Source organism: Antennarius striatus, chromosome 6 (genome assembly GCF_040054535.1).
Source record: "Antennarius striatus isolate MH-2024 chromosome 6, ASM4005453v1, whole genome shotgun sequence".
Classification (NCBI taxonomy): Eukaryota; Metazoa; Chordata; class Actinopteri; order Lophiiformes; family Antennariidae; genus Antennarius; species Antennarius striatus.
In genome coordinates this window covers 12,653,768-12,675,128 of record NC_090781.1, presented here as the reverse complement: position 1 = coordinate 12,675,128, position 21,361 = coordinate 12,653,768, and the positions used below count along the sequence as shown (strand labels likewise).

At 38.6% G+C, this 21,361-nt stretch overlaps 2 protein-coding genes across 5 annotated transcripts in view; both read right to left on the bottom strand.

Moving 5' to 3' along the window:
- Positions 1–226: 226 nt before the first annotated feature.
- srsf7a (serine and arginine rich splicing factor 7a) lies at positions 227–6,708 on the bottom strand. Of its 4 annotated transcripts, XR_011035595.1 has the most exons (10): positions 6,636–6,708; positions 6,481–6,550; positions 5,089–5,319; positions 4,578–4,760; positions 4,382–4,492; positions 4,019–4,060; positions 3,851–3,895; positions 3,213–3,311; positions 1,791–2,333; positions 227–1,004 (listed from the first exon to the last, which is right to left on the bottom strand). XR_011035595.1 is itself a non-coding variant. In XM_068317851.1 (9 exons), the coding sequence occupies exons 3-9, from the start codon at positions 5,304–5,306 to the stop codon at positions 953–955; spliced, it is 750 nt and encodes a 249-aa protein (XP_068173952.1). In that variant the 5' UTR covers positions 5,307–5,319; positions 6,481–6,550; positions 6,636–6,708; the 3' UTR covers positions 227–952. The 4 variants fall into 4 exon arrangements, 3 of the variants coding, with proteins under 3 accessions (XP_068173952.1, XP_068173950.1, XP_068173951.1); XM_068317851.1 differs by lacking the exon at positions 1,791–2,333; XM_068317849.1 differs by lacking the exons at positions 227–1,004; positions 1,791–2,333 and adding an exon at positions 2,340–2,957.
- A 2,223-nt stretch (positions 6,709–8,931) lies between these two features.
- Positions 8,932–21,361, bottom strand: part of slc8a2b (solute carrier family 8 member 2b) — a 32,334-nt gene continuing 19,904 nt past the window's right edge. The window contains exons 11-14 of the mRNA XM_068318060.1: positions 19,930–20,054; positions 17,882–17,981; positions 14,467–14,742; positions 8,932–13,709 (exon numbers count right to left, since the gene is read on the bottom strand). Coding sequence (XP_068174161.1) covers positions 13,333–13,709; positions 14,467–14,742; positions 17,882–17,981; positions 19,930–20,054 — 878 coding nt within the window. The 3' untranslated portion in view covers positions 8,932–13,332. The remainder of the gene's footprint in view (positions 13,710–14,466; positions 14,743–17,881; positions 17,982–19,929; positions 20,055–21,361) is intronic.

Sequence of the window (21,361 nt, the reverse complement as noted above, 5' to 3'; positions counted from 1 at the left end):
AATCTTTGATAATCTTCACAGGCAGCCAATGGGGAAGAAGGGTGCATTTGACTCCTGTACAACTTCCGTTCCAACGTGTGTCATGGCTTCTCATTTGAGAATACACTTAAGTACTTCCATATGTAACAAACCTTACGTATATTTATAATCAAAATATACTCATCTCATAAAAATATTGCTCATAATGCAAATTTTGTTCCACAACAAAGTGATTGGGACAAAACAGTGACGTATATTGAAGTTTATTCAAAAATAAACAGAACAGAAATGCTAAAGCAGACCTGACACAATTCTAATTGAAGCCCCGTATGCATTTAATTTAAAATCAGAGGTCACAGGGGGAAAATGGAAATCAAAATATGGTCAAAAACCTCTCCAGCACGGTGAAGCTGATCAGGATTGTAAAAAGGGCAGTGCAGCACAACAATGAACAGTAAAAATGTAACCTCATTAACCAAAGCATGCAGGCCAGAAACTTTCCAAATGCCATGAGTGGATATGTGAAATATCCACAACAAAAAAGTGAAATGAAAATCAATTTGTTGATACACAATTCCATGGTTACAGTATAAATATAATTTTTTCGACACGTCCTAAACCACTGTATGAAATATTCCATCTTCCACTGCAATGTCCTATATGAACTGTCCAAATTATAGCTAAAAGTCAACTGCGTTAATTCTGACACTTACTATGCAACTTCTGAGATGACTTATGCAGAAGCAACAGCAGCAGTATTTAAAACAATTTTCATACAATGGAAATCAATTTGTCTGCTATACTAACTATATGTGAGGCCGCACATAAAAGACTGCAGGAAAATTCTTCTTCTTAAAGACTGACAGACAACTAAAAAAACCCCAAACAAAAACAAAACACATTGTAGGGCTGTGAATGCAGACAGAGTGAAGGATCTGTCTGCTAAAGAGTGATACGGGGAACTAAGTCTTCTTCAGTCATCCGCTGGTGTAGGGCTTCGGTTTGGACTTGCTGAACGGGAACGACTGAAACAGAAAATAATAAAAGTTAGCTTGCCACAGTGGAGGATGAAAAAGGGTCAGAAAAGTCATCCCACCTTAATCAAACTTTTATTTCAGTGAATATTTCCTAATAGATTTTGGACTGGAGTTATTTGTTCGGATCTCTATACCTCTTGGAACCAGGTTTATCTCAAGTCAGATATTTAACATATATTAGTGTACAAATTTACAACAATAGTCTTTAGTAGTATTTAGTAGTATTACTGAGAATTAACTCCTGGGTCAAAAGATAAATGAAAACCCCCAGCATAAACAAACTAAATCAAATGAATGACTTGGATAGCTTTCTCACCTGTAACAGACCGAGAAGAAATGTAGCTTTAACTATCAGTAACTACATACACAAAAAGGAGTAGTGGTGCTGGGGGCAGCAGAAATGGAAACTGCTCTGAATCCAGAACAGTGAATGAACATATTACAGCCACCAATTTCTTACAGAGTTGGACTACTAAAATAATAGTGTACAGTATTATCAAAGCAGAGCACATGGTAATAATCCTATGTGCACGGTGCAAGAAAAATCTGACAAAGCCTCATAAATATCAGCCCGTTAAATTTCATATTACCTTCCTCTCCTTCCACTCCATCATCCATGCATTCTCACATGCAAACACACATTTGTACTCTGAGCATGCGTGTTAAAAGGCTGAAATTTAGCTACATGATCACCAGTTTTCCAGACTACATGAAGCCTGAACATTTTCTTTCACCAAGAACATGAGCTTGTCAGGTGGTTTGATTTTTTGTTACCTTTGGAGACAGTAGCAGAAACAACAAGTACAGAGTGCGAAGGATGAACGGACTGAAGGACGGATGACTACAACTTGGAGAGACACTGCGTTGGGAGGCTCTTGAAGACTGATCTCTCGTCAGCTCTCTTTCTCTCACTTTCAGAAGCTAAGTCAGAGGCTGAAGAAGTCTGGTAGGTAGGGGGGTCTGGTAGGTAGATAATGGATTTAAAAGGTCGAACTCTGATCTGTGTGGGTCAGCCCTCTGGTACGTCTGAAGGCTGGCTGGCTGGCTGGCTCTAGTAGAACAACTGTATGTGTGCATGGGCTGATCTCGTCTGAACGTGTGCGTCGGTTGAACAGACGGCTGCCCATTCACTGTGGGGAGGGTTCGGACGGTCGGTCGGTCGACCTCTTTCTCGCTGTCTAACACCAGATGCAGGCGAAGGCTGATCTCACGTCAGCGCTTAGTCACCCTCCCGCAGGACGTGCACACCGCCAGCTGGCAGACCGTGGGCCTGGGATCAGCTGTGGTGTCAATGCAGTGCTCAGCTCCCACCACACGCTTTAAAGAAAATATGAAAAATAAACAAAACTGCTGCAAGATGCTTAACGAAAGTCACACCTATGGTGTCGTTTTGTCTGATCTCAAATGTATATTCTTTAAATCTAGCCAAATTCAAGATAGGGAATTCAAATCTGAGAGATTAAAACATTTACAGTGTTACCTTTATTACATTAACACTTATGAATTCAATAAATAAGAATTTATCTCTTGCTCTGTTTGCAGAATAGCGTTACATCTAGTGTCCAGAAATCTAAGAAAAGCAAGAGTACAGAGGATACTGGGTGCATCTTGCTGGGCAGACAGTCTTTCATGTGCTCTCTTTTTAAAATTAAATAGGAGCATTTCACTGAACTTTAACAACACTGACATAGCATAGCTATAAAGACTTAGAAAAAGAGAGTACAAAAAAGAAGTCTGATCTTTCATCTATTTATTTATACATCCCTACACCACACAGAAGGCTGAAGTTGTCCACCCCCCCTCCCTCTGCACTCCTGGCCAACAGCGGAGGTAGAAGATGTAGATCTCTCTCTGTGAGAAGGAGATGGGTCTCGTTGGTCGTCCATCTCAGTCATGATGGAGTCGTTGGGTTGCAGCACGATGCTCCCAGTCATTTCCTGTCTAGGATGGAGAACCTAGCACTGGCTAACTTAAATAAAATGACTGACCTTTGCTAGGAATGTAAAACAGCTGTGAGATATCTACACTCTTACAATCTATCCTGACTAACAGGAGATTCATCCTACAGAGAAATGTGTTAGATACACAAAGAATGTCCTTTTACAGAACTGACACCTGGCAGGACTAAAAGACACATTTTTTGGACACCCTAAACCCAATTTAAATAAATTAGAAATATCCAAATTGAAGGTTTACCTGCTCCTCTTGTGGTTGGCTGAATGAGATCTTGAACGGGATCGGGGGGCAGATCGTCCTCTGGGTGCTGAGCCTGACCGAGACCGAGATCTGGAGCGACTAAAGAAAAGAAATTAAGTTACAAAAAGAGAGTTACACTTCATGTATGTCTATGTATGTGGTCATAAACTGTATTTTCTTAGTGGAAGGCAAGTTATCACAACATTCATATATGATTGCATCATTCACAGGAAGACATGCTGTTTTCATTAAACAACAATATAATGATGATCTGAATAATGGAGCAGCAGCACAGATGAACACCATAAGCCAATTATCAAGGTGAATTCAGCCGTTTGGTCACTGCACATCAGAACATTGTGAAATAACATTTCATATCTTAAGGCCCATGTTACTATTGAAAACGACATTTAAGGTGAAAAAAATTGGAAAGTAGTAGTAGTAGCAGTTGATTTTTTTTAGGCATTAGTGATACAAACAAATAAGCTCTATGGCAAGCTACACCATCAACTGGGACCAATTTCTGCTAAAAATCAATCAATACTTTCTCTCATTCTACAATCATGTCTACAGGACAGAGATGGCTGCAACAGACCGGTTCAGACATGGCCTAGAATCTTGACTCTCACACAACTTACCTTCTAACTGGAGTCCTTGACTTGGAACGGGCTTGGGAACCAGACCTATACAGGAAGTAAACCGCATTTAATTTTAGCTATGACAAGACCTGAAGTCTTCAATGCTGACATATTACTGTGCATTAACTTCAAGGAAGGTGACTATCACAATTTCATCTGTTTTCTTACCTGCTCCTACGTCTGGAATAGGAGGGAGATCGGCGACGGCTCCTGAAAAAGTCACAAAGAGAATAATAACAAGTTTGTTCAATGGGTTGAAAAAATGCACATGCATATAAACATTAAAATTAATTTTAAGTGGACAGAATTACAGAATCTAACTATTACTTAAGCTGATGTGAGGTGCAGTCAATTTAAAAACTGTCTAGATGATAAATCGCTCAGTCTAGACCAAACAGTTAACTCATTCTCTGAAGCACACCCACGTATTTCCCCCTGCTAATTAAAGACCATAGAATAAACCGCTGAACAAAAGACTAGAACAAGAATTTCTGGTTCTTATTTGTCATGTGTGTTTCAGTGCTAGCATACCGGCTGTGGCTACGACTGCGTGAGCGAGAGCGAGAACGAGAGCGGGAGCGAGAACGAGAGTGATAGCGGCGTCCACGAGATCTGGACCGAGAACGAGACCGGGACCGGGACCTGGAATGGAAAAACAAAGCTTGGCAAATTTGGTGTCAATTACGCATTAGCAAGATCACATGCGAAATGGACTGAATTTCTTCACCTGCTGCGACGACCTCCCCCTCCTCTCTTGCTAAAACGATAGCAGTCATAGGCGTAGTGGCCACGGTCCCCACACTGGTAACACCGATCATTGGGGTCAAACTGGCGTCGGCTGGGGCGCCCACGGCCCTTCCTGGAGAGGCCTGTTGACATCTCCACACGGACACGAGACCCACAGAGAACCCTGAAGAAAAGTCCACAAGAGAGGGTAAAAACTATTTTTATTTCTTGCGTGCATCACAAAAACTCTGAAGATTTAAGAAAAGTGAGCGATTTCATTTCATTTCCTTTAATTGTTTAAATTATCAGCACTTTCATACATCAAAAAAATGTTAAGCTCAGAAACATCAGACAAAATCAAACAAGACAGTGCAAAGCGCAATAGTCTGTTAGAAAGCCATACACACACAAATAGGGTTTAGGCACGAGATGTAAGGTCTAAATATAGATAAAAATTGTGAATTACAGTACCAACATTCTACTGGTTATACATGAGATATGTTACAACTCACTTTCCATCCATTCCTTTCACAGCATCTTCTGCATCTCTGGGATCCTCAAACTCCACAAAGGCAAACCCAGGGGGGTTCCTGGCCACCCAGACGGTTCTCAGAGGTCCATAATAACTGAAGGCTCGCTCCAGCTCACCCTTGGCAGCACCATTGCCCAAGTCACCCACGTAAACTTTACAGTCAGTGGCCCGAGACGAACTACGGGAATAGTATGACATCGCCCCTCTCCTGCTGGAAAAATTGAGAAGCATACATAAGTACAAAATTAAATTGATTTTTAACACAACAAAAACAATTTGATATCAACAAATAGCACAGAATGCACAGGTATATATTCCCTTCTATAACATACTGTCAGAACGTATAGTCACAAAAACATATTCTGACACCTCATACAAAGTTTGAATTCACACTTCTAGGTACAATTGTTTTCACATGCAACAAATACATTTATTCTTTTTCACTCTATAAAAATCAATTTGGAGTATCCATTACTTGAAGGAATGCAGCCATTTAAAAAAAGTAAATGCATTTTTTTTATTCCACTGGTCTCATTAACCTCAAAATGTGAATACTTGTTTTCATGTGAAATATCTGATAAAAAGTTCACCACAATGTGTCAAACCATTTTTGTAAAGGGTGCCGTAATGTTTATGTGACAAATGTCTGTCAGCTGGGTATAACAATGCCTTTCTCCATGGCAATACCCACTCTGTTTTGTGCAAATCAATTTTAATTATTTTGTGTAATTAACAAAACACTCTATTTCAAATCCTTACATTACTCAAGAGTGACAACAATCTAGAAATATTCACTCTATAAGAATTTAATCCTAAATTGAACGAGTTTAGAGTCACATGGACAATCTTCCCACCAACATTCACAATACATTTACGTGCTTCTGGTGCAAACACACACAGACACCATCGGTCACTGAATAATATCGAAGGTCTACAGAAAGACAACAACTTGAAAACGGCGCCACCGTTTAACAGGCTGTGCGCGCAAAACACCATCTCATTTCAAAATAAATCACGTCATCTTAAGTATTTAAAAATCAGTTGCATCATTAAATTTTCCAAGCCCGACCAGCGTAAACCTGTCGGAATAACAGGCGTAAGATAACGGAGTTGTGGGTTCTGATCATTTGTTGGGAAGGGATTCCATTGAGGGCGAACGGCGGTTTATAACTCTTGGACCTTGAACAGCAAAAATCCCTCCATTAAATGTCAATCGATTGAATACAGGGTTTCGATATGACACATCCCACACTATTATTATAGGCATGTAGCTCATTTACTAATAAAATTAGGTAAACTATTACTCATGTGCCAGGCCTTGCTCTCGGCCTGCTCATCAACAATGGCGACCGCACGCGTGAGCTACTGTTACCTTCTTCCGTTGCTCCGATTTCCGATTCAGCTCCTGGCAAATAGGAAAATGAACCGTCCCCAACAGAAGCCTGCAGAGATAAACAACTTAAAGACGGTTTCTGAGCAATGGAACAGCTAAATATCAACGATAATGGCCATTAACGGCTGACTTACGTCTTCCTAAAAGGTTACCCAGCCGGGTTGCCGCCAGCGAACAGCGAGCTCAACGTCACGACCTGATGTCGTCACTTCCGTATTTGCGAACTGTGACGCAAATGGCGCCGCGTCTCTTCCTTTTTTCTTCACTTTTTTATTTAAGAGCAAATAAACGTGAGCAAACAATGGCCGATGGTTGTATAACACGTAAGAATATTCCACACTTTCAAATAACATGTAAGTGATATAATAATATGTACAGATATCTAAAGTTTTTGCAGCCTTATTGTTCACTGAACCACTGATTAATTTTATCAATCAATCAATCAATCAATCAATCAATCAATCAATCAATCAATCAATCAATCAATCAATCAATCAATCAATATATAGCTTTTAATCATATCAGCAGCATCATTATAAAATGTCTAAATGCAGGTCTTTGCTTACTATACTTACGTTTATGGATATAGAACTTTGCCGACAGTTAAGGGGTTTATTATTAAAAAAAACAATTGCATATGCTTCAGGTCTGGCTGGAAATTTGTATGTACGTATACTGTATAGAAAAAATCTGAATATGGCATAAGTTATCCATTGCAATTAAAAATACGGGTTTCTACTACAATCTGTTCTTCAATCCAAGGAGAGAAGTGTAATGATTTATTTTAAGAGTTTGTCCCAATTATACCATATCATATATTTATGGATATAAAAATGAGCTTCTAAATTAAGGGGCCAAGCCTGTAGAATTTGTTTTTGGAAATAAGGATAGTGTTTATGGAAGTTTGCCTACTTTGCAGTTGCAGCCTAATAAAAAATTTAAACCACCAAACCTAGAAAAATATTTGTTAGGAATGTAGTTCTAAATGGAGATGGGGTTTTTAAAGAAAATGTTTTGCCCAGTTAATTTTAAAAGTATGTTTTTTTTAAGAGTAGTGAAATCTGCAATCCACCATTTTCATAGTTATTCATTATTACATTTTTTCTATGTTCTGTTCTCCCAGAGAAGACTAACAGCGTACAATCAAAAGCATTGTTATCTACATGAAGAGAAAGAGCAGCACAAGTAGGTCAAGATAAAACTTCTGTCTTTCACAGCAAAACTGTTCCTCTCACAGTCAACTCTGTGTCTCTTAACCACTTATTTTAGTTTATATTTTTTTTAATAAGAAGTGGAAAATTTGGTAGAATTCTGTTCTTTTGATCTTTGCAAATCATCTGAAAAGGTCACTTCATTCTGGACATAAATATTACAAATCCTTTCATTACAATTTTTTTAACAGGTAATACTTGACATTTGTTCAAGTCGAACCAGAGTCAAACCAAAAGCTTTAGAAAATTCATCAAAAATTTGCAAGGCAATAGACACCTGACTGGCAAATGGTGTCATCAGCCAGTTGACTGATGATGACATCTTTTCCTGCCATATTTATACCTTTCATGGCACTGTTACCAGTATGTGAGGCTAGGACTTGTGTGCAAAGTAATGTAATGCCACAATTAAAATTCAATCTGAATGTTGTGCCATTTTTTATACTGATGGATTATTTGCGTTTGAATACAGGGTCTTTTCAGCATTGCAGAATAAATCACCTAAGCCAAACTTTTTCAGTCAGAGAAATATAAATTCATGCTCAACGAATATCAGTAATAATTAGTTAACCTTTTCATACCATATCCAGCAGTGTGTAGCAAAGATTAACAAGATGATGGGCATGATTAGAAAGACATTTAGATACCTTGATGGGAAGATGCTAATTACACTAAACGAGAGCCAGGTAAGACTGGTTCAAGAGTATGGAGTGTCAACCTGGAATCCCCAGTTTAAGGAAGACGTGCACTCAGTTGAACGAGAAAAGAGAAGGGTAACCAAATTGATATCTGACCTGAAAGCCCTGAGCTACCCAGAGAGGCTCAGAGTGGCTGCGTTTGATGCATGGAGCAATGACCCGAATTGACTGTTACTGTGAATGTCTGCTAAAAGACAGAAAAGGCTGTTTTTTCTTCTCAGAATCCTGTTAATAACAATTCTATTTCTCTATTTATTTTTTCTAATGTTTATTCTTCCTGCCAATACATAATAATGATAACAGCCAACAAGAATTGAACAGGGAGAGCTAACTAATATAGTAAAATGCTTCACACTTCATCCATCTTGACCTAGATGAATGCGTGCTTAGTAATAGTAGAAATAAGGACTCAGACACAATATGCCTTGAAAATAAATAAACTATATTGCAATAAGGTCAACTTCACTTGATTAAAGACCTGCATTTTCTTTCAGTAACACATTACACCTCATGCCATTTTCCCAAAAACAAGTTGAATTTTTTTCCAATACATTTTTGTCACATTTCATAAAAAACCTAAATATAATCTTAAGTTAATAATTTATTACAGTATTGAATAAATGTATTATATCTATCACAAGATATTGTAGTAATTCAGTCATTATTTCCTTACAAAGGATCAGGCAGAAGAAAATTTTTATCATCACAGGAACGAACTTCACAGGGAGACACACTGAAGAGCAAGACCTGGGAGGGAGTGAATGAGAGAAGAAGAAGAAGAAGATTTTTTTGATTTTTAAAAATCAAGACGAAGAAGAAGAAGAAAGAAAGAAAGAAGAAGAAGAGAAGGAGAAGGAGGAAGAGGGAACAGTTACACAGACACAGAAATACACCTACAAACAAAAAGATGGGATGTTGCTCTTTGCAGACATGACCTTTAACACAACAGAGTAAACTCTCTTTTCACAGCTTCTAAAGGTAACAGTTAAGCATCAGACACTGGACTCATGTATGCTGTCTGTTTGTGTGTCTTCAGTATATCTGTATGGAGTTGTGTTTGTGTCTGCGTGTGCTACAAGCTTGTTCTATTTCATGAAGAACTTTTGGTGTTTGTGATTGAAACAATGGAGAATCAACCCTGAAATTATATGCCCACAGGCGTCCATCACAGTAGACCATGCTGTTAACACATGTACATTGGGATTCATCATGCATCTGCAGAGAAGCACAGAGGAGAAGCAAACACAGACACACACATGGGGAAAATTGGTAGAGGAGGAGAGGTCGGATGGGGAGGCATTACACCTAATTACAGAACAGCAATGGCCGAAGCCAGACAGTTAGCACAGAAGTTCATGGAAACATGGAACATTGTCTGGGCTTTATAGACAGTTCTGTTTTGGGGTGCTGAGCCACACCCAAGTCACATCTGCTGGGATAAAGCTGGGAGCACCGGGCACGTCATTCATTCTGTACCCACTGATGCAGATCATTTTTTTACCCAGTCATAGTCAACAAGACTTCAGCAGACTTGTGTGTGTTTGATGCGCAATCTTGGTCCCACCTGGTGGTTCTGTGAGTAAACTACAGTTAAATTACTGCTCAAACCTCACACACCACTGACTTGTGTCTCTACTGTGATTAATATGTACAAAAAGTCCATTTTAAGATCATGACAATCCAAGGCTAATAATTATACTGGCAAAGTCCCACACTATTTCTTCACGTAAACATGCTACTTACACTCAAAAAAACCTTCCTTCAAGAGAACTGAATGCTAAAAAATTGGCAGAGGGTTACAACAAACACTGGAGCAGAAGATAATGTGAACTGACCTCTCATCACAGCTAAAAATAAAATAAGATGTGTTCGTTTTACCATATTGCACATTGAATCCACAATCCTTGACCGAAACGCTGAACCATTAGTCTCAAGGATCTGTTTGACAGCTTAGCCATAAATAAATCACTTTCTTTTGAATAAATAAATATCTAAATAAATCATCTTGGACACAAACAAGTTGGGATATCACATAGTTTAGGACTTAGATGGGATTATGTTTGGTTAAGATACATTACACTGTTTGGACAGTTTGATGGAGAGTTTCCTCACTGTGGAAAGTATATCAAAATCTAATCCACTTAGTAATGATGTCATCTAGGTACATATTTATACTACTCTAAAGCTTGTTTAGAAGTACAAAAACAATCTACTTCAGCAACATTTGCAAGGAAAAGATACAAAGTTGTTTTAGAAAGTTTATAAAGTATCGTTAGTTTAGGGTAAACTAGTCCAACCTTCCCATATTATTAAGTACTATAGCAACAAATTCCACTTGTAACGCACCTGCTGCACAATCCCCAGTGTTCGTTCAGACATGTACTCAATGTCATGGATAATATACAGTGAATATTGCAGTGATAATAACTGTTTGTTATTACTGTATAATGTAGTTTGGGGACACAGATGCTGGACTCTCAGTATTTCTAAGCTGAGCTAAGAGTTACACACTACTTTGTGGTCACACTATCACGATGTATGCTGCTGGCCACTTTTGCTACAGCAGTATTCTCATGCACCACATTTCAGCTTCATGCATCTCAGTGTTGAAAGTAATAAACCTGGAATGTCAATGTGTAAATGACACAGCAAATCAGGGAGTGTCTGCACACAGTTAGCAGCTGTCTGATTGATCTCTACTGCCCATTTAGCAGCCAGTAGTTTCAGTAACTAGTAAACATTTTACTATGTTCCATCTTTGCCTTGCAATACTGAGTGTTTTCTAATGTATTGTCCTACGTAACTGTACTAATGTATGGCTATAGAATTTTTCTTGGATTTAAACCTGTAATCACACTATTCCTACTTCTATCATTCTATCAGCTGTCTGCTCTGGACTCGCAGATAGCGAACAAAGCTGAGAACACAGAGACTTCATTTCTCTTTAACAATGAGAACTGAAGAATTTCCATTAAAATCTGAACCTTCTATTCATGTTTTTGTGAATGGAGAAGATGCATTACCCTTCTCTTCTCATGGGACAAGAAACACTAAGCAGTGGGTTCACCTGGATCCAGTGTTACATTTGTACTTTTTTTTTACCTTCAGACAGATGATAGTTAATCTCCAGTCAAAATCTCTGTACCCTTCTTGTATTGCAATAATAGTTGTTTTTTTACTAAAACAAAAAATAAAAAACATTACGCAGTACATTTTAATTTCAACAAATAAAGTGCTGGCTGGACAGTTTGGATAGCTGAAAGCTTGAATACTACATTTTTACTTGAGAGATTTCCTTAAGGCATTGTATGGGTGCTGTGTTGAAGCAACGCAATATAGATTAGCATCCTGCATAAAGATGAAGAGCTAATCAATGTTCTGTTTTCTATTGTTTTTATATGAATTGATTGTAATTTAGAGGTAAACTAACACTGGTAAGCCTTGTTGGATCACTCATGCATGTTTGTCTGACCAGGCTATTACTCCTTATGGTGATCAAGATAAATTGTAGTTAAGGATAATTTTGTCAATAACCACAATTACACAGTGTTGACTGGCAGTAGTTCAGTGTCTCAGATCTATTTAAATCTGTGTGGAAGGAAAAACCATGTGTTTTGCTTTCTCTGGACATGATGGGTGAGGACATATTTGGTCCATCAGAGGAGGATGTTATGGACTAAACACCATGTCCTTTCAGTATGCCTGCACATACAGGAGGTAAACTAGCTGCAGTCATCGGACATATACACAATGCCTGGATGTGTAGTTGGATTTCCCTTTTTTATTGTAGGCAAAGATGCTTTATATATGGCTATAGGTAAATGCGAAGACTAGAACATCAGTGTGATAAAAACTATCCAGGAAAGAATCAAATCTGACTGGACTTAAGCATGTTAGGGAGGTATGGCTCTTTTCATTTCACTCACTTTTCTTTCATTTGTTTGTGCAGCAAAAACTTCAGCTGCTATTTAATACATTATCAAAATTATCATTCCCCTCACACTCATTCAACTATCTATGCTTTTCCCATGTTGTTTTTAGATCTGTGTTGTTCTATTCTGTGCTTGAATTTTTACAAACATTGTCTTGCGTTTCTGGCAGACAAGATTGTGATTGAATTTTCTTTAGGGAAAAGCAGCTACACTTTTTTCTGCCTCATCTTTGTTCAGTTGTAGGCACCGTTCTGCCTGCTGAAAACACTACACTATGTACACCTGTTTTTACTATTTACAGCGTGTGTGGAGAACTGCTTCCTATACAGTTAACCAGACAAGCATCACCACTTTCTAACCCCCTGTAGTAAACAAACAAAATGTTTTTGTTATTGTAAACATTCCACTCATTTTTATTTCACACAGTGCTCCACCTCCTCGGTGAAGAAATGTAAAGTCGTACCACTAAAAGTTGGTGACTTAGAGGAGAGGTGCAAGGGATGAAGAAAGATGATGAACCTCTAACCCCAACCCTAATCCTAACCTTTTCCTTTTGAACACAAATTTCTGTTCTCCTCTCAGTGGAACTGATTTAAACACACCTCCACTTTCTTTCCAAACATAAAAAATTTACCTGACCCTCTTTTCATCACTAAAACGACAGCATTTCCTTCACTTTTCTCTACCGGCCAACACACTTTTCTCTTTCTAAGCCACTTTCTGTATTTATTTACACTTCTTGCTCCTAACAAACTCTGCACCTTGCCCTGTATCACGCCTGTAACTGTGTGTATGTTTATTATGATCTGTTTACACATGCGTACATGTAGTGTGTGTGCTGGAACATTTGTGCAAAATGTTTTAGAATCCCTAACTCACCTCTAGGTAAGATGAATTTGACTTGCGTCATGTTGAAGTGACTGTATGGGCTTTGTGTTAAAAATATCTCTGTGTGTGTTGCGGAGCAATAATCTTCCAGAACATTTCCATTTAAAAGCCTTTGATGTGGCAGTATGCCTCCAGGCTGGAGAAGAGGATGTAGAGGAACCACAGACCCAGGAACAACAAGCTGGTCAAGATTCGGGGCACCCTCGGACCGCCGAGCTCTCCACCGATGGAGGGCCGGCGTCTGAAGAGGAGCACACCCATGCAGATGAAAGCAAAGATGGTGAAGAGTGTGACGGAGAAAGCCAGTGATCCTGGGTCCACCTTGAACTCCTTTCCTTTGACTTTCCAGTAGACAGCTGCCACTGACCACGCCACGCCGATCCCCAGGAACACGTTTACAGCATTGCTACCGGTGACGTTACCGACGGATGCATCAGCATGCTGGTCCTGTATGGCAGCCACTTTGCTAGCAAAGGTGTCTAGGATGGAAGAAAGAAGTGGAGAGTTTAAATGAGGACATTTCCCATGTGAACACAAATGCACGAGGGTGCAGATAAAATAAGCCCCGTGTAGAAAGCACAAATCCTTGTAGTTTCCAGAAGCTGAAGCAGAATTACTGAATGGGCTCAGTGGTCTAAGTTTTAAAGGGACCCCATTGCAAAAGTCTACTTCAAGTAACTCAATATTTCTGTGACACCGACATCCCATCTGAAGTAGTAAAGATATACAGTAGTGTGTTATGAGGAACCGGCAAACATGAAAAACTATTGATATTCTAACTTTTTGATTATGTGAAAAGGCAATTCATGTCAAGGTTTTTTTTTCATAATCTTCATACCCACATTTCTGAATTTAGTAAATTTTGCTATTCCAACATCAAGTTTAGTATCTTCAAAAAGTTTGAGTCCCTGAAATTTGGAAACACATCATTGTCTGAATATTGGTACAACTATACGGAATAATGTAGCATGTGGATGGTCAGATCAGACCACTACAGTTTGCTTACAGAATTTCAACACAAAAACCTTGTTCTTATGAAATTGTTGATTTTAAACCTTGTTGAATGAGTTATGAAACTCCTTTCAACAATTCCCAGCATGACACAGTCGACAGCATGTTCTTTGTCCCAGGGCTATGAGCACTGATAAAAACTATCTAAACTATGAATATCACTTGATGAGAAATGAGAGGATACATAGTCCTGCTCTTTCACAGAAAAAGAGGATTTTCACTTACCTGGAATTGAAGTTCCCAATGCCACAAACACCACAGCCGTCACAGTGTCCCGAAGCCCCACAGTGCATCCAAAGTGTGATGCCAAATCTCCAATGATGGCAGTGAGGAAGCCAATGACACTGATGGACACTAAGAAGCAGGCCCAGCCATTCCAATACTCTGTGGGTGGGACGCAGGCGAAAAGAACCTTCCAGAAAAAGGTGACGAAATGCATCACATAATCATAACAAGATGGAAGACGCTCCTCACGACCCTCCTCATCATCATCACCATCACCTGGGGGACAAGAAACCCGAGGAATAAAAGACAAGTAATAGACAAATTAGTGAAGAGTCAGTCAGTTTAACAAATTTAACAAATTAAACATAAACATAGACTCACACAAACACACACTACATGAACATTACATTAAAGGAACACAATGTAGGAGATTAAGATAAAGAAAGAATATTTAGTATAGCTTATATGCAAACAAAATTACACAATGTTCACACAGTGGCTGTGCTCTTTCAATTTGCACAATATGGCTTTCTGCCATTCCCCATTCCTTTATATTCAAAGCAGCTCATTCTGCTCAACCAAATACTGTAGATAAAATCCAACAATTCTATCAAGTACAGTAGTCCCTTGAGATAAGAGTTTAATTCATTCTGTGACAGCGCTCGTAACTCTAACTACTCATATCTTAAACAAATTTCCCTCATTTTAAAATACTAAAATGAATCATTCCAGCCTTTTAAAAAATTCCCAAACCACATTAATTACGAAAAAGACATATTTCTTTTTATCGATCAACTGGCACGCATACTTTACTTGTGCATAATTAATTATATATAAGTTAAAAATAAACAATGATAAAATATGAAAAGAAATGCAAAAGGTCACTTCAAAATAGGCTAAACAGCTTAACTGCTACATTCAGACATGAAGAAAATAATAAATAAGGGAACATGGGTTTGTTTGTTTGTTTGGTTAATTGGCGATTTTCATGGCGTGACTCATGACAGTGGGCAGCTTGTTCTGTTATTGCAGACATGAGACAGCAAACAGAGAGGACTGTGCAGTGGATGGGCCTGCGTTTAATGTTTTGATCATATCCTGCAAGAAGATGCTATTTGCAGTATGGTAGGTCACCATCTGTGTCTTCATTTCTATCTAAGTAGTCACTGATAACTTGCTCAGGCTGCAGAAGGGAAGAGCATGAGCAGGTGTAGAATCAGATGGCAGGAGCAGATACACCAGGCAAATAGTTGCAGTCTTACCAAAATACAACAAGCACAGACTGCCCACCAAAAAACCCACTGAATTTGTATGAAGCATTCTGTCATATGTCAATATATCAATATATCAATTGTATATTGTATATCAACTGTTTCTTGTTCATTTCTTCTGCTTTGTGCTTTTGTGACCCGCCTTCTTCTATCTGATGATGAGCCTAAACCCTAAACCCTCTGCGTTTGTCATAGCCTTTATATGGTTCTATGCTGCTTACCTGTCAATTATCAGTGATATCTGGTATATCTGGGACAAAGGCTAATATCTGGAAGTGGATAAGAGTATGAACACCTGTTAAAATTCAGTGGATGAACTGGCTGAAAACATTTAATGTAGTTTTTGACAACATATTGTAATGAGAGAGATGTTTGTTGATTCAGGGGGACGGGAATTTCACAAGCCTATTGGCTTCTACCCGTCAGCCCTTCTTTTTCGGATGTTGTTGTTGATGTTGTAAATGTGACGAAGGTATGAAGTCTGTTATATTAACATGTCCGAAAAAAAAACACCCAAATAAATAAATAAATATCTCCATGGAGGGGATGCACGTGCAAGTAATATTATGGCTCATTATTTTAGTATTAAAGTTAAAAAACTACTTTGCTCACGGTCTTGTCCAGCTTTGTGTTCTGTCTAAAATACTCAATAAATTTATGCTTACTTATTCTCTAATGCAGTGGTTCTTAACCTTGTTGGTGGGTGAGCTTTATATGCTCACCCACCGAACCCTTCTTAAGTAAAAGAAATAAAAAAAATTTAAAAAAATTTAAGACATAAGTATATGTTTTACTGGTTTACCACTTTCTTTTTTGCTTTTTTTGTCTTGACCTCCGTCTCCGCCGAACCCCTGAGACCGACTCACCGAACCCCTAGGGTTCGATCGAACCCAGGTTAAGAACCACTGCTCTAATGTCTGTAGAGACCTACTTTTTCCACTAGATGGTGTTCCCCTTATTATAAATTTAGTACACATTGACCTCGCGTTTGAACAATAACACTGATTTACATTGTTTTGTATTTGATTGTCATTCTCGAGTTATTGGCATTGGACTTGGCCCTTAATTGATATTCTTTCCTGTCCTCTGTTTCTTCTAAATGAGAAATCAAAATACCTTAATTAGACTTCATAAATAAAACAATACTATCTGTGACTCAAAGGCTATTAATGATTTACGTGTTTCAAATTTGCACCATCTGAGTTGTAATGACTCAAAACACAATAAATACATTAAAAAAATATGAAGTTACAGAGTCATATGATAGCTGGTGTCTCATCTGGGGTGTACCCTGCCACTCACCTGTAACCAGCTGGGACAGACTCAAGCAAACCCATGACTCGCAAAGCAGATAAACGGTTGAAAAAAAGATGATTACAATCATCATGTCTATGTTGGAGTAAATTTTTAAATATCAATATTACCAGGAAAAACCGACCCTGTAATTAACCATAACTATGTTTTTGAGAACTAACAATGAACCGACACAAGCTAAAAGCTGTCAGCACTGCCTTGACTTAACTGCATTGAAGTTAAAAACATTCCTCCATTTGTTTAAACATTGGTGTTTGAGAAGGCAGAAACCAACAGAATCACGTAAATTACAATTGATCTTAATTTACTCCTTTAAGTGATTAAAAACTAATTTCAGGCTGGGAAACATTTTGTATTTTAATTGTGAACCTTCTGTGAAATCCAACAAGAGATTACTCTGGCTCACTGGTCTGGACAGTGATGTCAAACAACGTCCATATGAATTAGTGGATCCTACATTATTTACTGCAGTGACCAACACTACCAACTTATTTATAATCCACACTGGTTTAAGAAACCCTTCGTTAAAGCCAGCGTCAAGCTGCACAGTGTCAGTGATGAGACATGTTGGAGAGCACAGAGGAAGCCTGAGGAGCCGTATAGTTAGAGGTAGAACACAACAGTAGCAGTGAATCATGAATGTTGAGTTGTTGAGAGTGTTTCATGAAATGGCTCAGGAGTGTCAGTGTGACAGGTTGTTAAACTCAGACTGCACCCACCCACACACACACGCACGCACGCACGCACGCACGCACGCACGCACGCACGCACGCACGCACACACACACACACACGTGTTGCATACAAACAAACACACACACACAAGCCCACCTGCACTGACAGTGACCGCCTCAACAAATTGTTCCCTCCAGGAGTGAGTGCCGATCACCAGCGCCAAGTTGGTCTTCTTAATTAGCTTGTCAACAGTGCTCTGCCAGTCAGAACCAAAAAACACTCCATTAGCAGATGATGCAAACTGCCTTTCTATAACACAACAAATTCAGATACATCATTGAACTTCTATTTCTTTATTTGGGCACACAGAAAACAAAGTCTCTTAGTCACTTTATCTCCTGTGCGCTTCATCTAAATGGCAATCATATGGAGTTTTATTATTCCCGAAGCTGGTTCTCACTAACCACAAATCATAACAGACAGGGCCAATTATGTGTTCACAAGGGGTCACTTGACTTTGTAATCACACAGAGAATCAGGATATTGCATTTTAGTCGACTGGTTTCTCTATTTGTTGATGTTGTTTGTAGATTTCTGTTTTTAATTCAGTCCATACATTTTTAATTAGCTGAAAGTAATTTGGGTGTTTGATTTGTTTGCTTTCTCCACTTTCAAATATATATATATATATATATATACACAGTATATATTTGATATATTTAGTTAAATAGCATTTCGTGAAAGATCATAAGAGGGCTTTCATGTGTCAAGGGGCCACAGGCAGTGATTTCATCATTTGTGAGGACATAGTTTTATATTTAAATCATATCCCTTATCCTTATCCTCACCCTTAAAACTGAAATTTTTACTCATTATTGTGAAAACAGATAAACAAACAAACACTGGTGAAAATTACATATTTTTTAAGATCATGTTATGATTTCTGGGCATTCAAAAAGGGTGAAACAGCCATGGCTTTGACGACCAAAGTGGTTCAAGTACTTAATGTTGAAATTATTCCTTCTGTGCATTGCTGTGAGACTCTGAGACAAAATACACTCCTTTCAGGACTTCTGGTTAACTAACATATGATTTAATTCACAAAAAGCCTTACGTAAAGCATTACGAAAATGGAACATAGAGTTCTAATTCAATTCTGTAATACAGCAGATCCCCATGATACGAACATCTGACTTATGAACATTCTGATTTTTGTATCTCAAGGAATTTAAACCACAGACAGTGCCCGAATTTCAAACACAATAGGTTGTAGAGGCTGTTGGTAAGGTGAATTGTTCATAAGTCGTCATATATTCAATTTTGATCTATAATTGCAAGAATGAACTAGCGAGAAGAGTGACATGAGTGTTGGAGATGTATGTATAGAGTGGTGCTGCTCGGTGGGGTTTTCAGAGGAAAGGGGAACTACATACATAATGACTTACAAACAATTCAAGTTATTGACAGCTTCTCAAAACCTATTTTGTTTGTAAGTCAGGCGCTGTCTCCATTGGCAATTATAACAGATGGATTTGCAATTTATAATCCCAGTCTCAGTAGGATGTTTTGCCCGTGATTCATTTTTACAGCTTGGGGTGAGTTGCTTGCAGATCCCTTCTTCTATTTTTTTTCTATATACGCCAGGGAATGCAGCAAAAACGTGATAAGAAGATGTAGCAGTGCTTTATGCATGTGAGGACTGCTTGAAAAATGCATGCCTCGAGCTAGCCTTTGTAACGAGAGCAACTCGTGCACTTTCAATAATTTAAAACCATTTTAGACCTATGCACTCAGGGGGTGGGACCCTGAGTTCATCGGTGTGTGAAAGAGGATGAAGGTGGACTACGTAATACACTTGGAGATTTATGGTTTGATAGCGTTCGACACCGAGTACACCGAGGTGTACACCAGATAGCGTACACCGAGATCTAGATGGTGTAGATTGTAATACTTTACTGACGTAGGCAGGACGATGGAATTCCCTTCTTTTTAGGCTGGTAGAGAGAAATGTTGTGTTACTTTCATCAGCCTATACTTGCATACATGTGTGTTTATATAAAGATTAAATGCTTTGTGAAGCCATGAATAAAGCATCAACATGGTAGGAACAGCCACCACCAGTCCGCATACTGGGAGCAGCTACACCACCAACCCCGTTTTACATGGAAAAGAAATTATGTATGGAAAACAAGTAAAAGGCGCACCTTGAACTCGTACGACTCCTCAATGACCACCTCCAGGCGGCTGTGCTCTCCCAGTATGGGCTTCCCCATCTCAGCTATCCTGCGGGCCTCCTCTTCCTCAGCGGTCATTTGGCCCTCTGTTCCCTCTGTGGGTATAAGGTCAGGAGGAAAGGGAGAGGGAGATGTGTTTGTACCAAACTGCAAACATATTGTGATTAAAGCTTTGTGGTTTGTGGCATCACGGTATAGACAAGCCTTGGTTATCAAGTTTACTGTGTTCTTAGCTGTCAGATTATGATAATTTGTCAGCGCAGTGTGTCACCTTGTTTCCTGTTCTTTTTTTATTAACACCAACAGTTAAAATAATTGGACTTTTAACTCAAGTTGGGGTTTTTTTTTGCCGACCCCTGTTTATGGTTTGATATTATTCTGTGATAAAAACAAACAAACAAACAAACAAACAAAAACTCTTTGGGTTCTTTTTCTATTCATTGATTTATTCTGAAAACAATCAATTGACCAGTCAAAAAAAATCATATTCATTAAAATTTCCCAAAGTCAGTGTAACATCTGTATTTTATTTGTTCTGCTCCACAAACGCTCATTAATCCAAGAATATGTCAGGTTAAAATTAAGTAAAATAAGTATCCATAAATATCTTACTGATAACTGAAGAATGCCTAATTATCATTTGTTTTATGGGGGCCCTTGATTTTTTGATATATTTGGAGCCACTGACACGCTACACATATTTATCTGTGTAGGTGTTTATGTGTATATTCCATCATCCTCCAAGTTTTTTGTTGTAGCAAGTAGATTTAACTCTGGTTGTGTGTCATGTGAGCTGAAAGAAGCCTTTTCAAGAGACACATATAGTAGATAGTTTGTGTGTGCGTTTGTGTTGTGTGTGTGTATGTGTATGTGTGCCTGTGTGAGCACATAGACATTAGGGCCATGTTCTGTGTTAAATTATCAGAAGTTTTTGAGTGAAGCAGCATGTCTTATCCCAGCAGTATTAACTGATATTATTTAAGTTATCACAAACACTCATACTATAGTCAGACACACACATACCCACGTATATACACACAGACGCGCATACACACACAGACCAGATGAGAGGTTCTACAACACCGCATCAGTTGAGTGAGGTAAACATGAAGTCACCTTCACGGCACTGAGCCTCACAACGCCATCACTACTGTAGGGCATCCCACGTGATATTTCAGCCTCTGTTGAAGTCATTTGAGGTTAAAGCTGTTTCGTTGATAGTAGTAGCTCTGAGTGGTTGCACAAGAAAATCTGAATTTTGAAGACTTCAAAAAATTGTAAATAAACTGTACATTTACAGTTTTAAAGGAAGAGATGCCCATTCGTCTGCAGAATGACTTGTTTGAGGCTTGATGTTTTGCATTCGTTTTATGGACATAGTTGTCTAGAGAAAGGCAACAAA